Consider the following 21,567-nt stretch of genomic DNA (forward strand, 5'->3'; position numbering starts at 1 on the left):
GTGGTGTGTATGACTGTCTCTACGTATTTATAGAGATGCAATGGAACACATATTACATGTGCTCTTCCTCTGTGTTTGGCCAAAGGCATGAGACACCAGTGACTTTCCACTGGTACACATATTCTGCCAGCTAGGGCATAGAGGCTTCACAGTCAAAACACTAATAGGAATATCAATGTCTCAAGGTTTATTGGTTCATTGGTTATAAGTGTCTGTGTGTGTGTGTGTGTGTGCGTGTGCGTGCGTGCGTGTGTGTGTGCGTGTTCGTTCGCCAGATGCTCTGACCCCAGCCTCCAGCCCGTCGTCAGGGGGGTATGGGGCGGCTGCAGGGCTGGAGGAGTTCTCCTCCACCTCTCTCAACCTGGAGTGTCGGGTGTGTGCCGACCGCGCCTCCGGATACCACTACGGAGTTCACGCCTGTGAGGGCTGCAAGGTGAGTGACCAGACATCACACACACACACGTACGCAAAGCATGCACAATACACACACACATAAATATATGCCTACATAATCACACACCTGGTCAGAGTGCACTCCAACACATGTTTTACAACAAGGACACTGGTGTGGATGCTCTCTTGGTTAATTATTTCTGTGCCTGTTGAAGAGCAGCCCAAGGCTTATGTGTTTTGTCACTGTCACTGGAGGACAGAGAAGATCTCAATCTGCCACCGGAAGGCCACTAGATCACACTGTAAGATAATGTCGTTTTGGTGTTGTTATGACACACATACCACTAACCACTAAGTAAGCATATCCCAGTCTTTAGTTGTGACCCAAAAGTAGGTGGTCTATGTGCTGACCCCATGACCTTTAACATTGTTACTGTATTACTTCTGAGCCTTTGAATGGTAATGGGGGAAAAAAAAGAATGAATCAACATTTCAAAATGAATATATTTGGTCAATATTTTTTTTCATTATTTTGACCTCCTTACATTATCAAAACCAAATGTCTTTGTCGCGTACACAGATTTAGCAGATGTTAATCTCTGGGGCATGTGGGATGCACGCTATTCAACAGCCAGTGAAATAGCAGGGCGGCAAATTCAAAACAACACAAATCTCATAATTCAAATTTCTCAAACATACAACTATTTTATCCCATTTTAAAGATACACTTCTCGTTAATCCAACCACATTGTCCGATTTCAAAAAGGCTTTACAGTGAAAGCATAACATTAGATTATGTTAGGACAGCGCCGAGACAAGAAAAACCACACAGCCATTTTCCAAGCAAGGAGAGGCGTCACAAAAAACAGAAATACAGCTAAAATGAATCACTAACCTTTGATGATCTTCATCAGATGACACTCCCAGGACTCAATGTTACACAATACATGTATGTTTTGTTCGGTAAAGTTCATATTTATATCCAAAAACCCCATTTTACATTGGCGCGTGATGTTCAGAAAATGTTTTGCCTCCCAAAACTTCCGGTGAATGAGCACATCAATTTACAAAAATACTCATCATAAACGTTGATAAAATTTACAACAGTTATTGAAAGAATTATAGATACACTTCTCCTTAATGCAACCGCTGTGTCAGATTTCAAAATAGCTTTACGGCGAAAGCACATTGTTCAATATTCTGAGTACAGAGCTCAGCCATCAAAGCAAGCTATACAGTTACCCGCCAAGTTCTGGAGTCAACAAAACTCAGAAATAGTATTATAAATCTTCACTTACCTTTGCTGATCTTTGTCGGAATGCACTCCCAGGACTCCCACTTCCACAAGAAATTTTCATTTTGTTCGATAAACTCCATATTTATGTCCAAATACCTCCGTTTTGTTCACGCGTTCAGATCACTATTCCAAAGGCATAATGCGCGAGTGCAAAACCCGAGACGAAAAGTCCAAAAGTTCCATTACCATTCGTAGAAACATGTCAAACAATGTTTACAATCAATCCTTAGGGTCTTTTTATCATAAATATTAGATAATATTCCAACCGGACAATAGCATATTCATTACAGAGGAAAAAGAAGGAACAGCGCGCCTGCGTGACTGCGCAGTAAACAACTCATTGGCATCAGGCAGTCCACTTGTTGAGTGAGCTCTTTTTCTCTCCCCAGTAACACTAGAAGCATGAAACAAGGTTCTAAAGATTGTTGACATCTAGTGGAAGCCTTAGGAAGTGCAAAATGACCCCACAGACACTATAGTTTGGATAGGCAATCACTTGAAAAACTACAAACCACTTCCTGGTTGGATTTCTTTCTCAGCAGTGCACTAAATGTGCAGTTATGCAGATGAAGGATCTTCATTTGATCACCCTGTTGCTGGAGGACTTTCCTGCAATGACGGAAATGTCTAACTTGTAGTCATGTAGGAGGTTTAAAAAGGCTTCTAAAGTTTGTATTTCCCACTTTAAAAATTCACTTAATTTTCCTTTACGGAAAATGTATCAACCCCAACAAAAATCTCCATGAATTATAATCCACATAATAATTCACATTTCCTTTTGGTGCAGGATTATTTTCCTACTGTAGCAAACTGGCTCAAATTAATATTCCTACGTCTGTAATTGGAAGATGAAGTGTAAACTCTAACATTGCCCACTCCGAACACATGGTTAAACAAAGGTTAGCCATGTGTTGGCAAAAAGTCAAGAAAGCTTACAAGCAGCCAGAGGCACTTGCTGCGACTGGTACTCACTAGTGCTTTTTCAAAGCCAATGTCAGCTACTGAGTGTAATGAACTCCAATTAGTGTAATTTGGTCAATATTAGGAGTTGAGAAATAAAGATTGCATTATTCCAAATATTTTCGCGGAACCCCCTGCAGTACCTCCGAGACCCCAGGTTGAATACCCATGCCCTAAGGAGAAGAGTCGATTTTCACCCTGCTATGAAAGTCAGGCAAAGATAATGGGTTTTCATCCGCTACATTTTCTACATAGTCTTTCACCCTGAATGTATGGGTGATGCCTTCTTAGATCCCTGGCCAGCCCATCTATCCCTGTGCCAGGGCTATCTGAGTATGGATCTCACATGGCGAAGTTGGCAGTGCTTTCAGTCACTCCTTCCCCTCATGTCAACACACTGTTGCACTGAGTTCCACAGTGTATCCTACCCTGCCCTGGCTGGACCTGGCTCAGGGCTGCTGGAGGCTAGAGTGGACATTGCCTGAACTGGTCAAGCATAGCTGTCCCAGATTGGAACTCCAGCTATGTGCGCTACGTGGTCCATGGAGCAGGCCCGGCCAAGGTACGGGGCCATAAACCAGAGGTCGCCGTTGCTCTTACAGTGAACTCTGTGAACCTTCCTCTTGGCCAATCAGATGGGCAGCACAGAGTGGGCCGGTGTGTCTCCCAGAGACATGGAGACACACTGAAGGGCATAGCTAGATACACAGACACACAGTACATAGCACACATACAATACACACACACACAGGTATTTGGAACCTATGAGTAAATTCGGATTGATAAAACTGTAAGTTCGGATTCTAGATGATGATAGGTTAAAACAGCATTCCAGCTTTCCCCTCTTTGTTGTCACATACCCACGTGTGCCCTGCTCCTCAGCTGTCTGGTCATCTGAGAGGGACGGGAGGGGACTGACCCCTGGATAGGACGACGTACAAAGACACGAGACAGGCCTGTCATGAGGCCGTTGTGTCTGACAGGCATTCTGCCCTGGCCTCATGTGATCCTCGAGGGGTGGGGGTGTGTGTGCATGCACGTGGCATGTCCTTGCAAGCGTTAGTGCCTGCCATGTGCAGGGACACATTAAGGAGATCTTTCACAAGAATTGGGAAATGAATGTCTTGGAATGGAGGTGGCTAAATATGTTCTTCTTAAGCAATTCCCTGTCCATTTCAATACCCCCCCCCCCCCCCCCGCCCCAACCCCAGTCCAAGCCCTTAACCACTCAGCACAGGACATCTACTGCTGCCCATAGCCAGACACTGTTGTTTCTCAGGGTTGTGTAATATAAGTGAAATCCCATTTAGATGTGATAAGCATATATGTCCAGACTGATAGTGTCATGCTCCAGTCATTGGGTCCATTCTCTGTATTATGGCCAAAGTGGCCATTGGGTGATTTGGAGTTTCCTTAGTGTCATGTTCTAGGCCAGGACACTGCCTTCACTTCGCTGATAGATAGCTGAGCTTGAGAAAGTCTTAGATGACGGAACACGTTTAATAAAGTTAGCAGTTGAGAGATATCAAGATATCTGGTATGAACTGACAATAGTCTTCTTTTGTCAAGTCACTATAGTGTGTGGTTGAGTTCGCCTACTGAGTCGAGGCTGAGTTTCTTTCATGAGTGCAGTCTATTGGGTCTCGACCTGAACATTTATCTCTCTCCTCTTTCTGTGCCTGCAGGGTTTCTTTCGGCGGACCATCCGCCTGAAGCTGGAATATGACAAGTGTGAGCGCCGCTGTAAAATACAAAAGAAGAACCGTAACAAGTGCCAATACTGCCGCTTCCAGAAGTGCCTGTCTGTGGGCATGTCCCACAACGGTGAGGATTTCTTTTCTTTTTGAAAAATGTTTTCTTTAACCTTTATTTAACTAGGCAAGTCAGTTAAGAACAAATTCTTATTTACAACGACGGACTACACCAGCCAAACCCGGACGACGCTGGGCCAATTGTGCGCCGCCCTATGGGACTCCCAATCCCGGCCGGTTGTGATACAGCCCGGAACACAGACATAGCCAGATCCCTGAGTACTACTTTCTGCATACAGCACAACCTGCCAGCAGCAACCAGAGAGGAACACACACACACACACACACACACACACACACACACACACACATATGCATTTGCACGTAGACATACGCACACATACATGTACGCCATTCAAAACCACACTCTTGAGGAACCGGGAGTTGCAATTTAACACCACATTAACACAGAAGGTTGCTTTTCAAGACTAATGAGAGTAGGTAATCACTTGATAGACTGCCGTGAATCCTACAATTTTCATTAAAAAAAAATGAAACAATTGTTCAACATTTGCACCGTTTCATATTTCGCTTTATCCAGACAAAAACGATGCAATTGATGCATGAGTCTCTCTGCCTCTGTGTGGTGGTCTCTATGCAGACTGTCTGTGGTGTTTCCTTGTGAAGGTCAGTAAAACTATAAGGTGGGGTTGTATTGCGTTGGCTGAACCCTCCTCACCCTTTAGCTGTGGATGTGTGAACAGAGAAACATACAGTGGGAGTCTCAGCCTGGGCCTGCCGGTCATGTGACCAGGGCTGATAGAGAGCTTTACAGGGTAGTGCAGCGTGTCTTTCAATAGGATACGTTACTAGTGCAACATTACTGCCTACACACACAGTGTAAAAAAAAATCGTACAACAGATTTCACTGTACAGAAAAAAATCACAGACATGCACCCTCATACATACAGACAGACTAACTACAAGCACTATAAACATAAGGATCTTTACTTTATAGAGTTAATCTACAATCAAAAACCTTGATCCAGGACAATTAGTTCAAATTCTTTGACCCTATTGGATGGATGTTGTTTACCTGTGTGTTTTATGTCAACATAAAACATGGCATTCTGAAACTTAGCTAAGATCGATGTCCTGCCGTTTACAGTGAGGGAAAAAAAGTATTTGATCACCTGCTGATTTTGTACGTTTGCCCACTGACAAAGAAATGATCAGTCTATAATTTTAATGGTAGGTTTATTTGAACAGTGAGAGACAGAATAACAAAAAAATCCAGAAAAACGCATGTCAAAAATGTTATAAATTGATTTGCATTTTAATGAGGGAAATAAGTATTTGACCCCTCTGCAAAACATGACTTAGTACTTGGTGGCAAAACCCTTGTTGGCAATCACAGAGGTCAGACGTTTCTTGTAGTTGGCCACCAGGTTTGCACACATCTCAGGAGGGATTTTGTCCCACTCCTCTCTGCAGATCTTCTCCAAGTCATTAAGATTTCGAGGCTGACGTTTGGCAACTGGAACCTTCAGCTCCCTCCACAGATTTTCTATGGGATTAAGGTCTGGATACTGGCTAGGCCACTCCAGGACGTTAATGTGCTTCTTCTTGAGCCACTCCTTTGTTGCCTTGGCCGTGTGTTTTGGGTCATTGTCATGCTGGAATACCCATCCACGACCCATTTTCAATGCCCTGGCTGAGGGAAGGAGGTTCTCACCCAAGATTTGACGGTACATGGCCCCGTCCATCGTCCCTTTGATGCGGTGAAATTGTCCTGTCCCCTTAGCAGAAAAACACCCCCAAAGCATAATGTTTCCAACTCCATGTTTGACGGTGGGGATGGTGTTCTTGGGGTCATAGGTAGCATTCCTCCTCCTCCAAACACGGCGAGTTGAGTTGATGCCAAAGAGCTCCATTTTGGTCTCATCTGACCACAACACTTTCACCCAGTTGTCCTCTGAATCATTCAGATGTTCATTGGCAAACTTCAGACGGGCTGCTGCGCCTTCTTCACCACGCTGTCTGTGTGGGTGGACCATTTCAGTTTGTTCGTGATGTGTACGCCGAGGAACTTAAAACTCTCCACCCTCTCCACTACTGTCCCGTCAATGTAGATAGGGGGCTGCACCCTCTGCTGTTTTCTGAAGTCCACGATTATCTACTTTGTTTTGTTGATATTGAGTGTGAGGTTATTTTCCTGACACCACACTCCGAGGGCCCTCACCTCCTCCCTGTAGGCCATCTCGTTGTTGTTGGTAATCAAGCCTACCACTGTAGTGTTGTCTGCAAACTTGATGATTGAGTTGGAGGCGTGCATGGCCACGCAGTCATGGGTGAACAGGGAGTACAGTAGAGGGCTGAGAGCGCACCCTTGTGGGGACCCAGTTTTGAGGATCAGCGGGGTGGAGATGTTGTTACCTACCCTCACCACCTGGGGGCGGCCCGTCAGGAAGTCCAGGACCCAGTTGCACAGGGCGGGGTCGAGATCCAGGGTCTCGAGCTTAATGACGAGTTTGGAGGGTACTATGGTGTTAAATGCTGAGCTGTAATCGATGAACAGCATTCTTAGATAGGTATTCCTCTTGTCCAGATGGGTTAGGTCAGTGTGCAGTGTGATGGCGATTGCGTCGTCTGTGGACCTATTGTGGCGGTAAGCAAATTGGAGTGGGTCTAGGGTGTCAGGTAGGGTGGAGGGGATATGGTCCTTGACTAGTCTCTCAAAGCACTTCATGATGACGGAAGTGAGTGCTACAGGGCGGTAGTCATTTAGCTCAGTTACCTTAGCTTTCTTGGGAACAGGAACAATGGTGGCCCTCTTGAAGCATGTGGGGACAGCAGACTGGGATAAGGATTGATTGAATATGTCTGTAAACACACCAGCCAGCTGGTCTGCGCATGCTCCGAGGACGCGGCCGGGGATGCCATCTGGGCCTGCAGCCTTGCGAGGGTTAACACGTTTAAATGTTTTACTCACGTTGGCTGCAGTGAAGGAGAGCCCGCAGGTTTTGGTAGCGGGCTGTGTCGGTGGCACTGTATTGTCCTCAAAGCGAGCAAAAAAGTTGTTCAGTCTGTCTGGGAGCAAGGCATCGTGATCCGCGACGGGGCTGGTTTTTCTTTTGTAGTCCGAGATTGACTGTAGATCTTGCCACATACCTCTCGTGTCTGAGCCGTTGAATTGCAAACTCCACTTTGTCTCTGTACTGACGCTTAGCTTGTTTGATTGCCTTGCGGAGGGAATAGACCTGGGGACTAGTGTCAGTGCAATCATGGACACACTTCAGTTTGTAAACCACTGAATTGAACACTATCATGCTGGAGAGCAATCTAATATGTGGACTGATGCACAACATTAGTATTTATTTCACATCTGGGGTGTGTCCAAGACGAGTTTCTCCTTGTGGAAACACGTGTGTTGTGTTTCCTAAATGTAACAGTATACAGGGGAAAGGACATGGGAGAGGGTGATGGAACCTGATACACTGAGGAGGACTCGAGCAGGACTACAGCCCTCCCTGCTCTTTATGCCTTGCAACAGCATAGGTTGAGTTGTTTGTTGTTTGATAGACGTTCTGACAGATTGCTGTCCCACGCCATCCCTGTGCTCTGCTGTAGAGGGTCAGAGACTCATCCTCTCACCCTCAGCTTAGTCTGATGTTCTAATCCTGGGTATCCTGATCCCTACTCAGAGCATCTCTCACTTCCTCTTTCGCTAATGAATCTTTCAAATACATTCAGCGTTTGCTTTAGCCTGCCTGGAGAGCCAGGTGGTTGGCTCTACACCTGTGAAACTGTGATTTGTCCAAATAAACAATGATGAAAAATCCAAGCTCCGGAATTACTGGTAATTGTTAGCTATCGGTGCCCATAGTATAATTAAGCAATAAAGCCTGAGGGGGTGTGGTATATGACCATCTTACCACAGTTAAGGGCTGGTCTTATGTATGACGCAACGCGGAGTGCCTGCATACAGCTCTTAGCCGTGGTATATTGGCCATATACCACAAACACCGAGGTCCCTTATTGCTATTATAAACTGGTTACCAACGTAATTAGACCAGTAAATAGTACTTTTTTGTCATATACCACGGCTTTCAGCCAATCAGCATTCAGGGCTTGAACCACCCGGTTTATAAAGACCGTTATAAACTGGGTGGTTGAGCCCTGAATGCTGATTGTCTGAAAGCCGTGGTATATCAGACCATATACAATGGGTATGACAAAAAAGTACTATTTACTGGTCTATTTACTTTGGTAAACAGTTTCTAATAGCAATAACGGACCTCGGGTGTTTGTGATATATGACCAATATTCCACGGCTAAGGGCTGTTTCCTAGCACTCCGCGTTGCGCCGTGCATAAGAACAGCCCTAAGCCGTGGTATATTGGCCATATACCACACCCTCTCGGGCCTTATTGCTTAATTATAAACTGGGTGGTTTGAGCCCTGAATGCTGATTGGCAGAAAGCCATGGTATACCACGGGTATGACGAAACATTTTTTTTACTGCTCTAATTACGTTGGTAACCAGTTTATAATAGCAATAAGGGACCTAGGGTATTTGTGGAATATTGCCCATATACAACGGCTAAGGGCTGTATCCAGGCACTCCGCGTTGCGTCGTGCTTAAGAACAGTCCTTCGCCGTGGTATATTGGACATTTACCACACCCCCCCGGGCCTTATTGCTTAAAGATCTACAGTACTGTACCAATATATGTTTACATAGTCTGTCCACGAGCGATGAAGATATGTAGTTGAAGGCATTCAGTTATACAACTGACTAGGTATCTCCCTTTCCCTAATAGGGGCACCTGCTGTTGTGCACCCTATGAGGGAGGTGTGTGTTTGCGTATGTGTGTTAGCCCACTGAGTTATTGGTAGTAATCTGATTAGTTAGACACTTAGGATCAGACTGTCTGAGAGAGTCAGAGTCGCTCTGTACAAAAATAACACACACGCACACATACTGGCACTAGCTATCTGATTGGTCTTATTTCCTTTAGCGGTCTAACACATTGTTCCTCAACTGCCTCTCATCCTGCCCCCACTTCTCTCAACTGTCTCCAGGGATCCATAGCCTGGCTACATTTTACTTATTTAAAAAAACAAACGTTTGTCATTCAGCAGACGCTCTTCTCCAGAGCGACTTACAGTAAGTGCATTTATCTTTAGATAGCTAGGTGAGACAACTACATATCTCAGTCGTGGTAAGTACATTTTTCCTCAAAGAATAGAAAACATAACAAATAACATGCTCCTGGAAACAACCAAACCTCTTGGACGGCAATCCCTTCTGTGGGCAGCTTCCAAGTTACACCCAAAACCTTTGAACAACAGTGTTCATGATTTGGCAAACAAATAAAAAAAATACACATTGACTTGAGCCTCCATATCTTTCTAATGTTGATATGACAAACAATATACAATAGTCTTGAGTCTCCATATATCTCTCAGCAAAACAGATGCATCTTTGTCCGTTGTATTGTAAATACTGTATGTAATTTTCTTCACGTACGTTCTCATCTGTGCACTCTCTCTAATTAGCGATCCGTTTTGGTCGGATGCCCCAGTCTGAGAAGCTGAAGCTGAAGGCAGAGATCCTGACAGGTGACAGGGAGGTGGAGGACCCCCAGCAGGCCGACCAGAAGACTTTGGCCAGGCACATCTACGAGGCCTACCTCAAGAACTTCAACATGAACAAGGCCAAAGCCCGCACCATCCTCACCGGCAAGACAAGCACTCCAGTAAGAGCAGTGTGTAGAATTGTGTGTGTGGGGGGGGGTGCATGTTGGATCAAAAATTAAACTAACTCTCCAAAGGGAATCATTCAAATTTTGGAAATGAAATACAATTTTTTGCAACTCTGATGCTACTGCATGTCTTCTGTGCAATCAGATGGGTCCAATATTATATTTTGGATTATTCCCTTTGGAGTGCGTTGGCTGCATTTTTATCCGGTTTGAATGGGATGCAATGTGCAAACCAAACAGTCCTTGTGTGTCAACATAACCTGTTGGCAACCACTACCCACTAGGAGCCAAAGAACCATGCAACGACAGAAATAACTTGATCAATGGCATTTAGAAGCCAACGTGTCTGGACAAGGACACATCTGTCTGAATACATGAAGAACAACTCTGTATGACCGTGACTTATAAAAGACCATTATCAACAGTGTTTGAAGACCACTGCACCCCTCCCTCCCTCCCTCCCTCTCTTTCTTTCTTTCTTTCTTTCTTTCTTTCTTTCTTTCTTCTTTCTTTCTTTCTTTCTTTCTTTCTTTCTTTCTTTCTTTCTTTCTTTCTTTCTTTAAAGATGGTCCCCTTAGATCTGTGGACTCCATTCATTCTTTCATCACATAGGAGAATAAATGGGTGGGGTAAGGGTGAGGTTTTCTGGTGAAATCCATCTTCGGTGGGTGTAGGTGTTGCAGATGTCAGAGAGGAGGATCACGGGATTGTAAACCAGGAGTAGAAGTGGTGGATCAACTACACAGTAACACTGTATGGATAGACATTCCACTCAGCTTTAGCGTAGCCTTTAGCAATGCATTGTCGTGTCTTCTGCACATTGTTGTGTCTTCTGACCTTGTTTTCTGTTGTTGATCAAGCTGCTCTTACCCAGCTGCCACCTTCAGCAATAGTATTCTGGCCTGCATTGCCAGTCAGATGTTGGGAGCGTATCATATTGTGAGTTGAGTAAGCTGTGTGTAGTACGCAGCTCTTCGTTAGGAGCAAGTGCTGGATTGGCTCCTGTGGGAACTTTCACCACTGCAACTCTGGTCATGTACTTACAGCCCGACCAACACGATGACCCAGATACGTGTTGTTTAGCAGCCTCACACTCTAAAAAACAATGTGTTGAAAACACCTCATGAGAGTCAGTGATAACAGTAGAGTTTAAGTTCACAGTCCTTGTGTATTTTCTATTGGAGCTGGTGTCCTTGCAGTGCTTGCTCGAAGAAGCGCAGGCAGCAGTGTTTTTGTAAGACGCGGCTCTATCTAAGGGTACACACCTGATAAGATTAGATTGTCCTGTTGTTTGTTTTGCTACAGTGTAGGGCATCACAGCTAATCTAGACCCGGTTTGCCCTGTCCCCCAACATACATATTACAGGAGAAATAAGCTACTATAACCTTCACAGTTACATAACGACAACCAAATAAAATGTAGGTTTTGAGACTGTGACACATGAACGGAGGTGTTCTATAACGTACTCTAGGATCAAGGACAGGACTTGGGTTATGTTACAATGAGGATTTACAACTGCTTGCAATAAACACTCTCTTTTCTTTCTGTCAATAAATGTTTTATATAGACTCACTATCCCTACATGTAGGCAGGACTGTTTGTGAAACATATGGTTCCTTCATTCTAGTAGTAGTAGTAATATTACAAATAACTACTGTTGAAGTCAGAAGTTTACATACACTTAGGTTGGAGTCATTAAAACTCGTTTTTCAACCTCTCCACAAATTTCTTGTTAATAAACTATAGTTTTGGCAAGTCGTTTAGGACATCTACTTTGTGCATGACACAAGTAATTTTTCCAACAATTGTTTACAGACAGATTATTTCACTTATAATTCACTGTATCACAATTCCAGTGGGTCAGAAGTTTACATACACTAAGTTGACTGTGCCTTTAAACAGCTTGGGAAATTCCAGAAAACGATGTCATGGCTTTAGACACTTCTGATAGGCTAATTGACATCATTTGAGTCAATTGGAGGTGTACCTGTAAATATATTTCAAGGCCTACCTTCAAACTCAGTGCCTTTTTGGTTGACATCATGGGAAAATCAAAAGAAATCAGCCAAGACCTAAAAAAGTAATTGTAGACCTTCACAAGTCTGGTTCATCCTTGGGAGCAATTTCCAAATGCCTGAAGGTACCACGTTCATCTGTACAAACAATAGTACGCAAGTATAAACACCATGGGACCACGCAGCCGTCATACCACTCAGGAAGGAGACACGTTCTGTCTCCTAGAGATGAACGTACTTTGGTGCGAAAAGTGCAAATCAATCCCAGAACAACAGCAAAGGACCTTGTGAAGATGCTGGAGGAAACAGATACAGAAGTATCTATATCCACAGTAAAACAAGTCCTATATCGACATAACCTGAAGGGCCGCTCAGCAAGGAAGAAACCACTGCTCCAAAACCGCCATAAAAATGCCAGACTACGGTTTGCAACTGCACATGGGGACAAAGATCGTACTTTTTGGAGAAATGTCCTCTGGTCTGATGAAACAAAAACAGAAGTGTTTGGCCATAATGACCATCGTTATGTTTGGAGGAAAAAGGGGGAGGCTTGCAAGCCGAAGATTACCATCCCAACCGTGAAGCGCGGGGGTGGCAGCATCATGTTGTGGGGGTGCTTTGCTGCTGGAGGGACTGGTGCACTTCACAAAATAGATGGCATCATGAGGTAGGAAAATTATGTGGATATATTGAAGCAACATCTCAAGACATCAGTCAGGATGTTAAAGCTTGGTCGCAAATGGGTCTTCCAAATGGACAATGACCCCAAGCATACTTCCAAAGTTGTGGCAAAATGACTTAAGGACAACACAGTCAAGGTGGGCAGAACTGAAAAAGTGTGTGTGAGCAAGGAGGCCTACAAACCTGACTCCGTTACACCAGCTCTGTCAGGAGGAATGGGCCATAATTCATCCAATTTATTGTGGGAAGCTTGTGGAAGGCTACCTGAAACATTTGACCCAAGTTAAACAATTAAAGGCAATGCTACCAAATACTAATTGAGTGTATGTAAACTTCTGACCCACTGGGAATGTGATGAAAGAAATTAAAGCTGAAATAAATCATTCTCTCTACTATTATTCTGACATTTCACATTCTTAAAATAAAGTGGTGATCCTAACTGACCTAAGACAGGGAATTTTTACTAGGATTAAATGTCAGGAATTTTGAAAAACTGAGTTTAAATGTATTTGGCTAAGGTGTATGTAAACTTCCAACTTCAACTGTATCTCATCCACAGGGTCTAGGTAGGGGCTAGAGTTCAGTTTGAAATAGTTTCCTATCTACCGGCCTTCCTTCATACAGGGCTGTCATTACACATGGCTACAGACTATGTTTCCTCACCGCCCTGTCTCCCTCCATGCCCCTGCAGCCCTTCGTCATCCACGACATGGAGACCCTCCAGCTGGCAGAGCAGACCCTGGTGGCTAAGATGGTGGGCACGGCCGGGAGCCATCTGCTTGAGAAGGAGGCTGAGGTCCGCATCTTCCACTGCTGCCAGTGCACCTCCGTAGAGACGGTCACAGAGCTAACCGAGTTCGCCAAGTCTGTCCCCGGCTTCTCCAGCCTGGACCTGAACGACCAGGTGACTCTGCTGAAGTACGGCGTCTACGAGGCACTGTTCGCCCTGCTGGCATCGTGTATGAACAAGGACGGCCTCCTGGTGGCCTACGGATCGGGCTTCATCACCAGGGAGTTTCTCAAGAGCCTGAGGAGGCCCTTCAGCGACATGATGGAGCCCAAGTTTCAGTTCGCCATGAAGTTCAACGGGCTGGAGCTGGATGACAGTGACCTGGCTCTGTTTGTGGCTGCCATCATCTGCTGTGGAGGTGAGAGTGAGAGAACGGGAGAGGCTAGGATCTGGGGTTAATGACCACCAATTGGTACAGTAATTGGTTTTAGTGTTAATTACTATGTGTCTTCTTGGTGGATTTGCTAGTCCCCTCAATGCCAATCACAATGTCTCTTCTTGGGTTGGCATAATCCTTTCTCTAACTCTCCTCTCCTCTTTTCTCTCCCTCAGACCGCCCTGGCCTGGTGAACGTGACCCACATCGAGTGCATGCAGGAGAACATTGTTCAGGTTCTGCAGCTCCACCTGCTGGCCAACCACCCAGACGACACCTTCCTCTTCCCCAATCTGCTGCAGAAACTGGCCGACCTCCGTCAGCTGGTCACCGAGCATGCGCAGTTGGTCCAGGAGATCAAGAAGACAGAGGACACGTCACTCCACCCCCTGCTGCAGGAGATCTATAGGGACATGTACTGAGATATTGAGCCCAGGGAGAAGGGCTGGGGGCTGAGAACACACACCTCACCCTCCATTTTTGGGGACATGTACTGAGCCTAGAAAGGAGGTGGTCCGCCATTTTGGGGACGCAGGCGTGAACAGTCTATCTGAACAGTCCCACGGTGATAGGGTTGAACCACTGAACCCCCAGATACAGGGTTGCTTGTATTTCTCAGCAGCGAGAGTAATGGTGTTTATGAGGCCCAGACATCACAGGACAAGACAGAACTACAGGACAACGCTCTGGGCGACTGCAGTTGGGTCCACTACTCCTACATGGACCTATAGGGCCGTATTACGTGTGTGGAGGGGCAGTGTGGAGCTGAATTGAGTCTCCTGTCCTATCCTAGTGTTTATCCTAATGCAGTTCCCAGCTAGAGAACATGTATCGGGCTGGAGTACACAGATCAAGTAATAAATTGCTGGTTTGGGTAAGTAAGATTCAGTCAAACTATAGCGTAGGTACATGCTTAAAGGGGCCTGCACTGAGCCATACTCAGGCACTAGAGTGAAGAACAGCAGAACTTACTCTTCAGAACACCACTCCAGCGGTATGTTTATAACTATGCCATTTTGTACCGAACGTGAGAGCGAGAGGAAAGAATGATAGTGATGCCCACCTACTTTGCAGTAAAGACACCCAAGTGACTTCAATGCCTACTACAGATTTTAGATGTGAGTGACTGTGTCTCACAGCAAGGCAGCTTTTTCAGTGATTGGCTGTGCACCCCCAGTGAAGTACAGATGTAGGTTCTTTATTTGAAATAGTTTGCCACAGCAGGATAATACTTCTGCAGCAACAGGAAATGTGAATTATAATTCATGGACATTTTCTGTCGGGGATGACACCTTTTTCGTTAGTGCCAATCAAATCTGAAATGTAAAAGGAGAAATTGCAAATGTTATAAACCTTTTACACTACAAGTTTGCATTTCCTGCTGTGCAGGAAAATTCTCAGCAACTAAAAGAGTGATTGATTAAGATCCTACATCTGTAATGGGATTGCATGGTCAGTTTCCTAATACATCATACTGTACCAGACTATTGTCCCTCAGATGCAGCTGCAGCGGCTCAAAATCCAACTCACAGGACAAGTAAATGTAACAGACCGCTTCATTCATTTTGGGAAAGCTCTCCTGTGCCTTATCAAATTCTTTCACCTGCTTAGGCGATAACAAATCATGTATTATAAATGGGATTCCTATGAAAAAAACTATAACTATAATTTAGCCATTGATTTAACATGAGCACTTTCACTAATGTTATCATGGATGAGGCTGCAGAGTTTCAGTAATTGCTCCTTCTATATCTCTCTGAATATTTTGTCCTTTGCTATTTTCGACACAAGACCCACAGCCTCAGTTGCACAGACACACTCTTGGCCTCAACAGGCCTCCGTTGTTCAAACATCAGTTACTCTTCAGTCATTCTACAGAGAATTATTCCCCATGTGCTGTATAGGGATGGTTTTTACATACCTTACCATCCGTCTCATTTTCCTCTCCTATCTACACCAAACTCTAACATGGAGGCTTTTTGCGCATTATATTCATTTCATAAAACCAATTTGAAACTCAATGAACTTTAACCGATTTTTTTCAGTATTTTCACAAACAAAGGCAAACAAACTGCCATGTCAATAGTGTTTCCCCCACCCTTCAGAACATGGCTCTATCAGGACATTTTGTTTGGAAGCAGTTTGATTTTCTTCATAACAGACATTCAGAAATGACCACTGTTAGAGATTCACTATGTAAATGGTCCCACATTGCAACACTAAAGCACAAGTGTGCTTCCGAGATGTGATATGAGACTATTTTGTATACTATACCTCCGGAATTATGCCTTTTTGGAAAAAAAACACACAAATATTTGGCACTCCATCTTGTTTTGCATTCTGGTATTAAAGGTCTAATACGACGTTAAACTACATTAAAACCTTAACACATGCAGATTGAGAGCAGATTTACCACATTTTAAGCAATTTACCAGAAAGCCTGTTCTTTTACTCTCTCACTCATATTATCCCAGCCCCCATTACACATATCTGACTTACTCTCTTACTCAATCATCTCTCTCTCTCGTTCTCGTTCTCGTTTTCTCTCTCTCTCTAGCTCTCTCTCTCGCTCTCTCTTCTCTCCCTTTCTTGCTCCCTCTCTGTCACAGTGCCTCGTTTGGCTTGGTCCTCTTTCTTGCTCCATAGATTAAGGGCCCGATTCAATCTGTAGCGTGGAAGATCTGCATTGTAGCTCAGATGACATTTAAAGTTCATTTCCGATAGAGCCGACAAATGCAGCGTTTAGTGTGAATGCAATCTCTGCAAACGCGGTAACATTGCCTTTAAATGTTAGATCTTGTTAGATCTTCTAAATGTTAGATGTATGGTTCAGGGAATTATGCTACACAACAATAATATTTTCTTTTGGATTGATGACAGATGACCATTGTTGCGCTCTCTTTTTCTTACAAGAAAGAATAGCCAACATTTCAACTCTGACTGGTATAGTATGGAATGTCAACTAACCCAGCTCTCTCCGTGATTTGAAATATTAATGGAAAACAACTTACATCTGGATGTTAGAGTCTAGTAGAGATGACATACTAAAACTGCTTCATCAAACCAGCCATCAATCCCTCACAGAACTATTGGGAATGTTGCAAAAGCATAATGAAATAATCATTCATGTGTGCATGTTTGTCTGATGGAAATACGTTCTTAAGTGCATTTTCTGTGAGGGAATGTTTTTTGTTCTTTGCTTACTGTACCAAATTCTCATCTGAATCCATAAATCAATGATTTGGTTTCATGTAATGGACCTAGATTCACTCGCTGCACCACATTGTATAAATGCTTTGTACATAGATTCAGTGATTGTGTGATTGCTTGCCCCAACTATAACCGGAGCTATACAAGATACTAACTGATATTGGATATGTTTTGTATTCCTCTTTGTCTGGTAAATACTTTTCAATGTTTTCAATTGTACAGAAATGCAGGTATGTTTTTGCTTAAAAGCCAAATCCTCTCCAAAAAATATTTGGGTATTTATTTCATTAATCCACTGTTAATACAGTCCCAAAATGTATTGCATGTCAGCAGTCAAGTTTTTAAAATATAGGATTTTGAGGAAGCAAAGTGTTTCGCATCATATAATGCATTTTGTATCATTATGATGATGTGGCAAGCGACACTTTGCTTCTTGGAAGTCCAATATCTTGTAAATTTGACTGCCGACATGGACTAATGGGAAAAAAATACCAAAATATCGATTTGAGGGGATTCTTCTTTTAAGCGCTACCTAATTTGACCATGTTATAATTGAGTTGGATCTTATTTTTATACTAAAGCTAAAGCATATCTATGATTATATCTGAAACTGTTTCGTTGAAGAGTGCAATGTAAATAGAGTAACAAAGAGTAACTAAGTAACTGGTGATATAACCATAGATTTGATTCCCAATGGGGACATTCCTTTTGTTAATTCCCACACTATAGAGGGAGAGTTAACATGTTATGTACAGTGTGCTGTGCTTAGCTTTAGGGATACTAAAAGCTCTCAGAGCTAATATCAAGACTTGACCGCGAAACCTGCTATGGGTTATTGGCACTACTTTTTCACTAGACAACGTGATCTGGATATATTCTTTGTCTTGAACAGACATAAGTAAATAATTAATGTTAAGACTGGTAATGATACAGTACTGCAAGTCTCCTTCTATGTTGTCATCTCAGGTTGAAGATTAAATAATAGAGGAGATGTTTAGGGTGTTATTTCACTATTCCCAACATAAATGCTCCATAATTGCCTCTTTGTGTACTTCAAGCCAAGCGGTTTTGTCGTTTTTGTGGCCCTATTATATCCCTTCTCTGTATAGATAAATATATACGACATTATGCACTCATAACTTGTCCACTTAGACACAATGCACAGCGATTTCATAACCGTTAAATGCAGTTGAAGAAAAATGCAGTAATAAGATGCGGTATATTGTTTATTAACATGCTCCCATTGTATCAAGCTTTTTGCCCGCTTTCCTTTCTCCTCCTCTCTCACTGTGCTATGTTCTAACTTAACCATAATCATGCCATATGTTAGATGACTGACTTTCAAGCTGCCTATAATGGTAGTTCTATAGTATGTATTCCTCGGGAATGTCAGGCCTCCATAGAATGCAACGATCCTTTAATCCACTGCCACCTGGAACGATTCTAGAATCACCAGGTGAACTGAACACATTAGGGATTAAACACAACCCGTGCCTTAACACCATGCCATGCAACATTAGACACAATACAGTATAGTCCTACAGACGCACACAGTTCTGTGTCACCAAGGTGCTGGTATGGAAATGACACTACACAGTACAGAGATACACAAAGAGAGGATATGACATAATGACAGAATTAGGGAAGGTATCAGAACTGTGATAGACAGACGGATTATTGTTGAATCTGTGGAACATAATGATTGTTTGGAATCGCATTCTTCCAAATTAGAGAGATCTCTGTCTTGCAATAGTGAAAATACAAGCAAGGTAATATAATGGTTCAAACACTAGAGATTTCTGCTACCCTTAGTGATGTATATTGTTTTGTGTTGAATTGTCAAGCAACTTTTGACAAGTATCAGGGAAAATTTTGTCTTCCTTAGTTTATTGTAGTTTAGGCCATAGCGGGGTACTCTTCTTCTTGTTGAGTTTATAGGGCACTGCCATACAGCACACAAATAATAATAGCAATAATAATAACAAATAAATAAAACTACATAGAAATGACGAGGGCATCAGATATAGGAAATATGATTTTTATTCTGTATTAATTTACTAAATGTCATGGAGTTGATGCAGTGTTTTTATGGCTAGTGTCATGCACAGATACCAGAGATGGTCTTTGGAGGTTGATGTATACTGTGGCTTTGTAGCAATACTGTAAATGTTTGACAATTGTACTGTATATCTTAGTCATTTAAACAATAAACAAGTTGACTTTGAATGGACTTTAAAATAAAATGATTTTAAAATACAACATTATTGTCCATCTATTTTTATGTGAATAATAGCGTTGTATTGATGGGGAGAGCTGAATATATGAAAGAAACAGGCGATTCTAGGATTTTTGTTGATGGGGTGGCCAATGGGGCACCAAGAACAAGTCATGTATTTTTCTTTTTTTAATCCCAGCCCCCGTTCCCGCAGGAGGCCTTTTGCCTTTTGGTAGGCCGTCATTGTAAATAAGAATTTGTTCGTAACTGTCCTGCCTAGTTAAATAAAGGTTAAATAAAAAACAAAATAAATAAAAATGGTTGGCCATGGGAAATCAACAAATTGTATCACAAATAGCATTTGAAAATTGTCTTGAACTACGATTCATTGTATTAAATAACTTTAAATTTGTTACTGCCCTAATTTATTCAAACAAATCCATTTGAAGAGATCCATATTGATCCATATTCAAGCTAGATACATGTTCAGTGGTAACACCCCGTCCAAGGAGTTTTTGAAAGTTTAAGCTAATTTACTGCCTTTCTGCATGCTATTTGCTATTTGTAGAACAGATAAAAACAAGCAAAGGGACATATACACCGAGTGTACAAAACATTAGGAACACCTTCCTAATATGGAGTTGCAGCCCCTTTTGCCCTCAGAACAGCCTCAATTCCTCGGGGCAGGGCATCTACAAGGTATTAAAAGCTTTCCACAGGGATGCTGGCCAATGTTGACTCCAACGCTTCCCACAGTTGTCAAATTGGCTGGATGTCTTTTGGGTGATGTACCATTCTTGATGCACAAATGTTGAGTGTGAAAAACCCAGCATCATTGCAGTTCTTGACACAAACCAGTGTGCCTGGCACCTACTACCATAGCCTGTTCAAAGGCACTTAAATATTTTGTCTTGCCCATTCACCCTCTGAATGGCACACATACACATCCGTGTCTCAATTGTCTCAAGCCTTAAAAATCCTTTAACCTGTCTGCTCCCCTTCATCTACACTGATTAAAGTGGATTTAACAAGTGTCATCAATAAGGGATCATAGCTTTCACCTGGATTCACCTGGTCAGTGTATGCCGGATGCCTTGTCAGGACCCGGAGAAGGCGAGTGGGAAAGCTGCCATTACCGTCAATACTACTCGCCAACGTGCGATCATTGGACAATAAATTAGACGAAGTACGATTACGAATATCCTACCAACGGGACATCAAGAACTGTAATACCCTATGTTTCATGGAATCATGGCTGAATGACGACATGGATATTCAGCTAGCGGGATATACGCTGCACTGGCAAGATAGAACAGCACACTCCGGTAAGATGAGGGGAGGGGGGGGCGGTCTGTGCATATTTGTAAACAACAGCTGGTGCACGAAGTCTAAGGAGGTCTCTAGATTTTGCTCACCTGAAGTAGAGTATATTGTGATAAATTGCAGGCCACTACTTGCCTAGAGAGTTTTCAGCTATACTTTTCATGGCTGTTTATTCACCACCACATACAGATGCTGGCACTAAGACCGCACTCAGTCAGCTGTATAAGGAAATAAGCAAACATGAAACCGCTCACCCAGAGGCGGTGCTCCTAGTGGCCTTTAATGCAGGGAATGCAGACTTTAATGCAGGGAAACTTAAATCAGTTCTACCAAAGGTGGTCTACAGTTTTTTTCCCTCTGTTTGCACATTTAACATTCTGGTAGAAATGAGGTAAAACAGATTTAAGTCTCCCTGCATTAAAGTCCCCGGCCACTAGGAGCGCCGCCTCTGGATGGGCGTTTTCCTGTTTGCTTATGGCCGTATACAGCTCATTAAGTGTGGTCTTAGTGCCAGCATCGGTTTGTGGTGGTAAATAGACAGCTACGAAGAATATAGATAAAAACTCTCTTGGTAAATAGTATGGTCTACAGCTTATCATGAGATACTCTACATCAGGCGAGCAAAACCTCGAGACTTCCTTACTATTAGATTTCATGCACCAGCTGTTGTTTACAAATATACACAGACCGCCACCCCTTGTCTTACCAGAAGCGGCTGTTCTAACTTGCCGAAGCGGCGTAAAACCTGCCAGTTGATATTACAGTTTTTAATATCCCAATGGTAGTATA

The 21,567-nt window shown here is 43.2% G+C and overlaps 1 protein-coding gene across 2 annotated transcripts in view; it reads left to right on the forward strand.

Annotated features, from left to right (window-relative positions):
* The window catches only part of pparab (peroxisome proliferator-activated receptor alpha b), a 55,949-nt gene extending 36,450 nt beyond the window's left edge, over window positions 1-19,499 (forward strand). The window contains exons 3-7 of one of the 2 annotated variants that reach the window (XM_014124067.3): window positions 276-433; window positions 4,336-4,474; window positions 9,963-10,162; window positions 13,557-14,013; window positions 14,208-19,499. In XM_014124067.3, coding sequence (XP_013979542.1) covers window positions 276-433; window positions 4,336-4,474; window positions 9,963-10,162; window positions 13,557-14,013; window positions 14,208-14,452 — 1,199 coding nt within the window. In that variant the 3' untranslated portion in view covers window positions 14,453-19,499. 2 annotated transcript variants of the gene reach the window in all.
* The last annotated feature ends 2,068 nt before the right edge of the window (window positions 19,500-21,567 follow it).

The sequence above is a fragment of the Salmo salar genome, chromosome 10 (assembly GCF_965601325.2).
Source record: "Salmo salar chromosome 10, fSalSal1, whole genome shotgun sequence".
In the NCBI taxonomy this organism is placed as follows: Eukaryota; Metazoa; Chordata; class Actinopteri; order Salmoniformes; family Salmonidae; genus Salmo; species Salmo salar.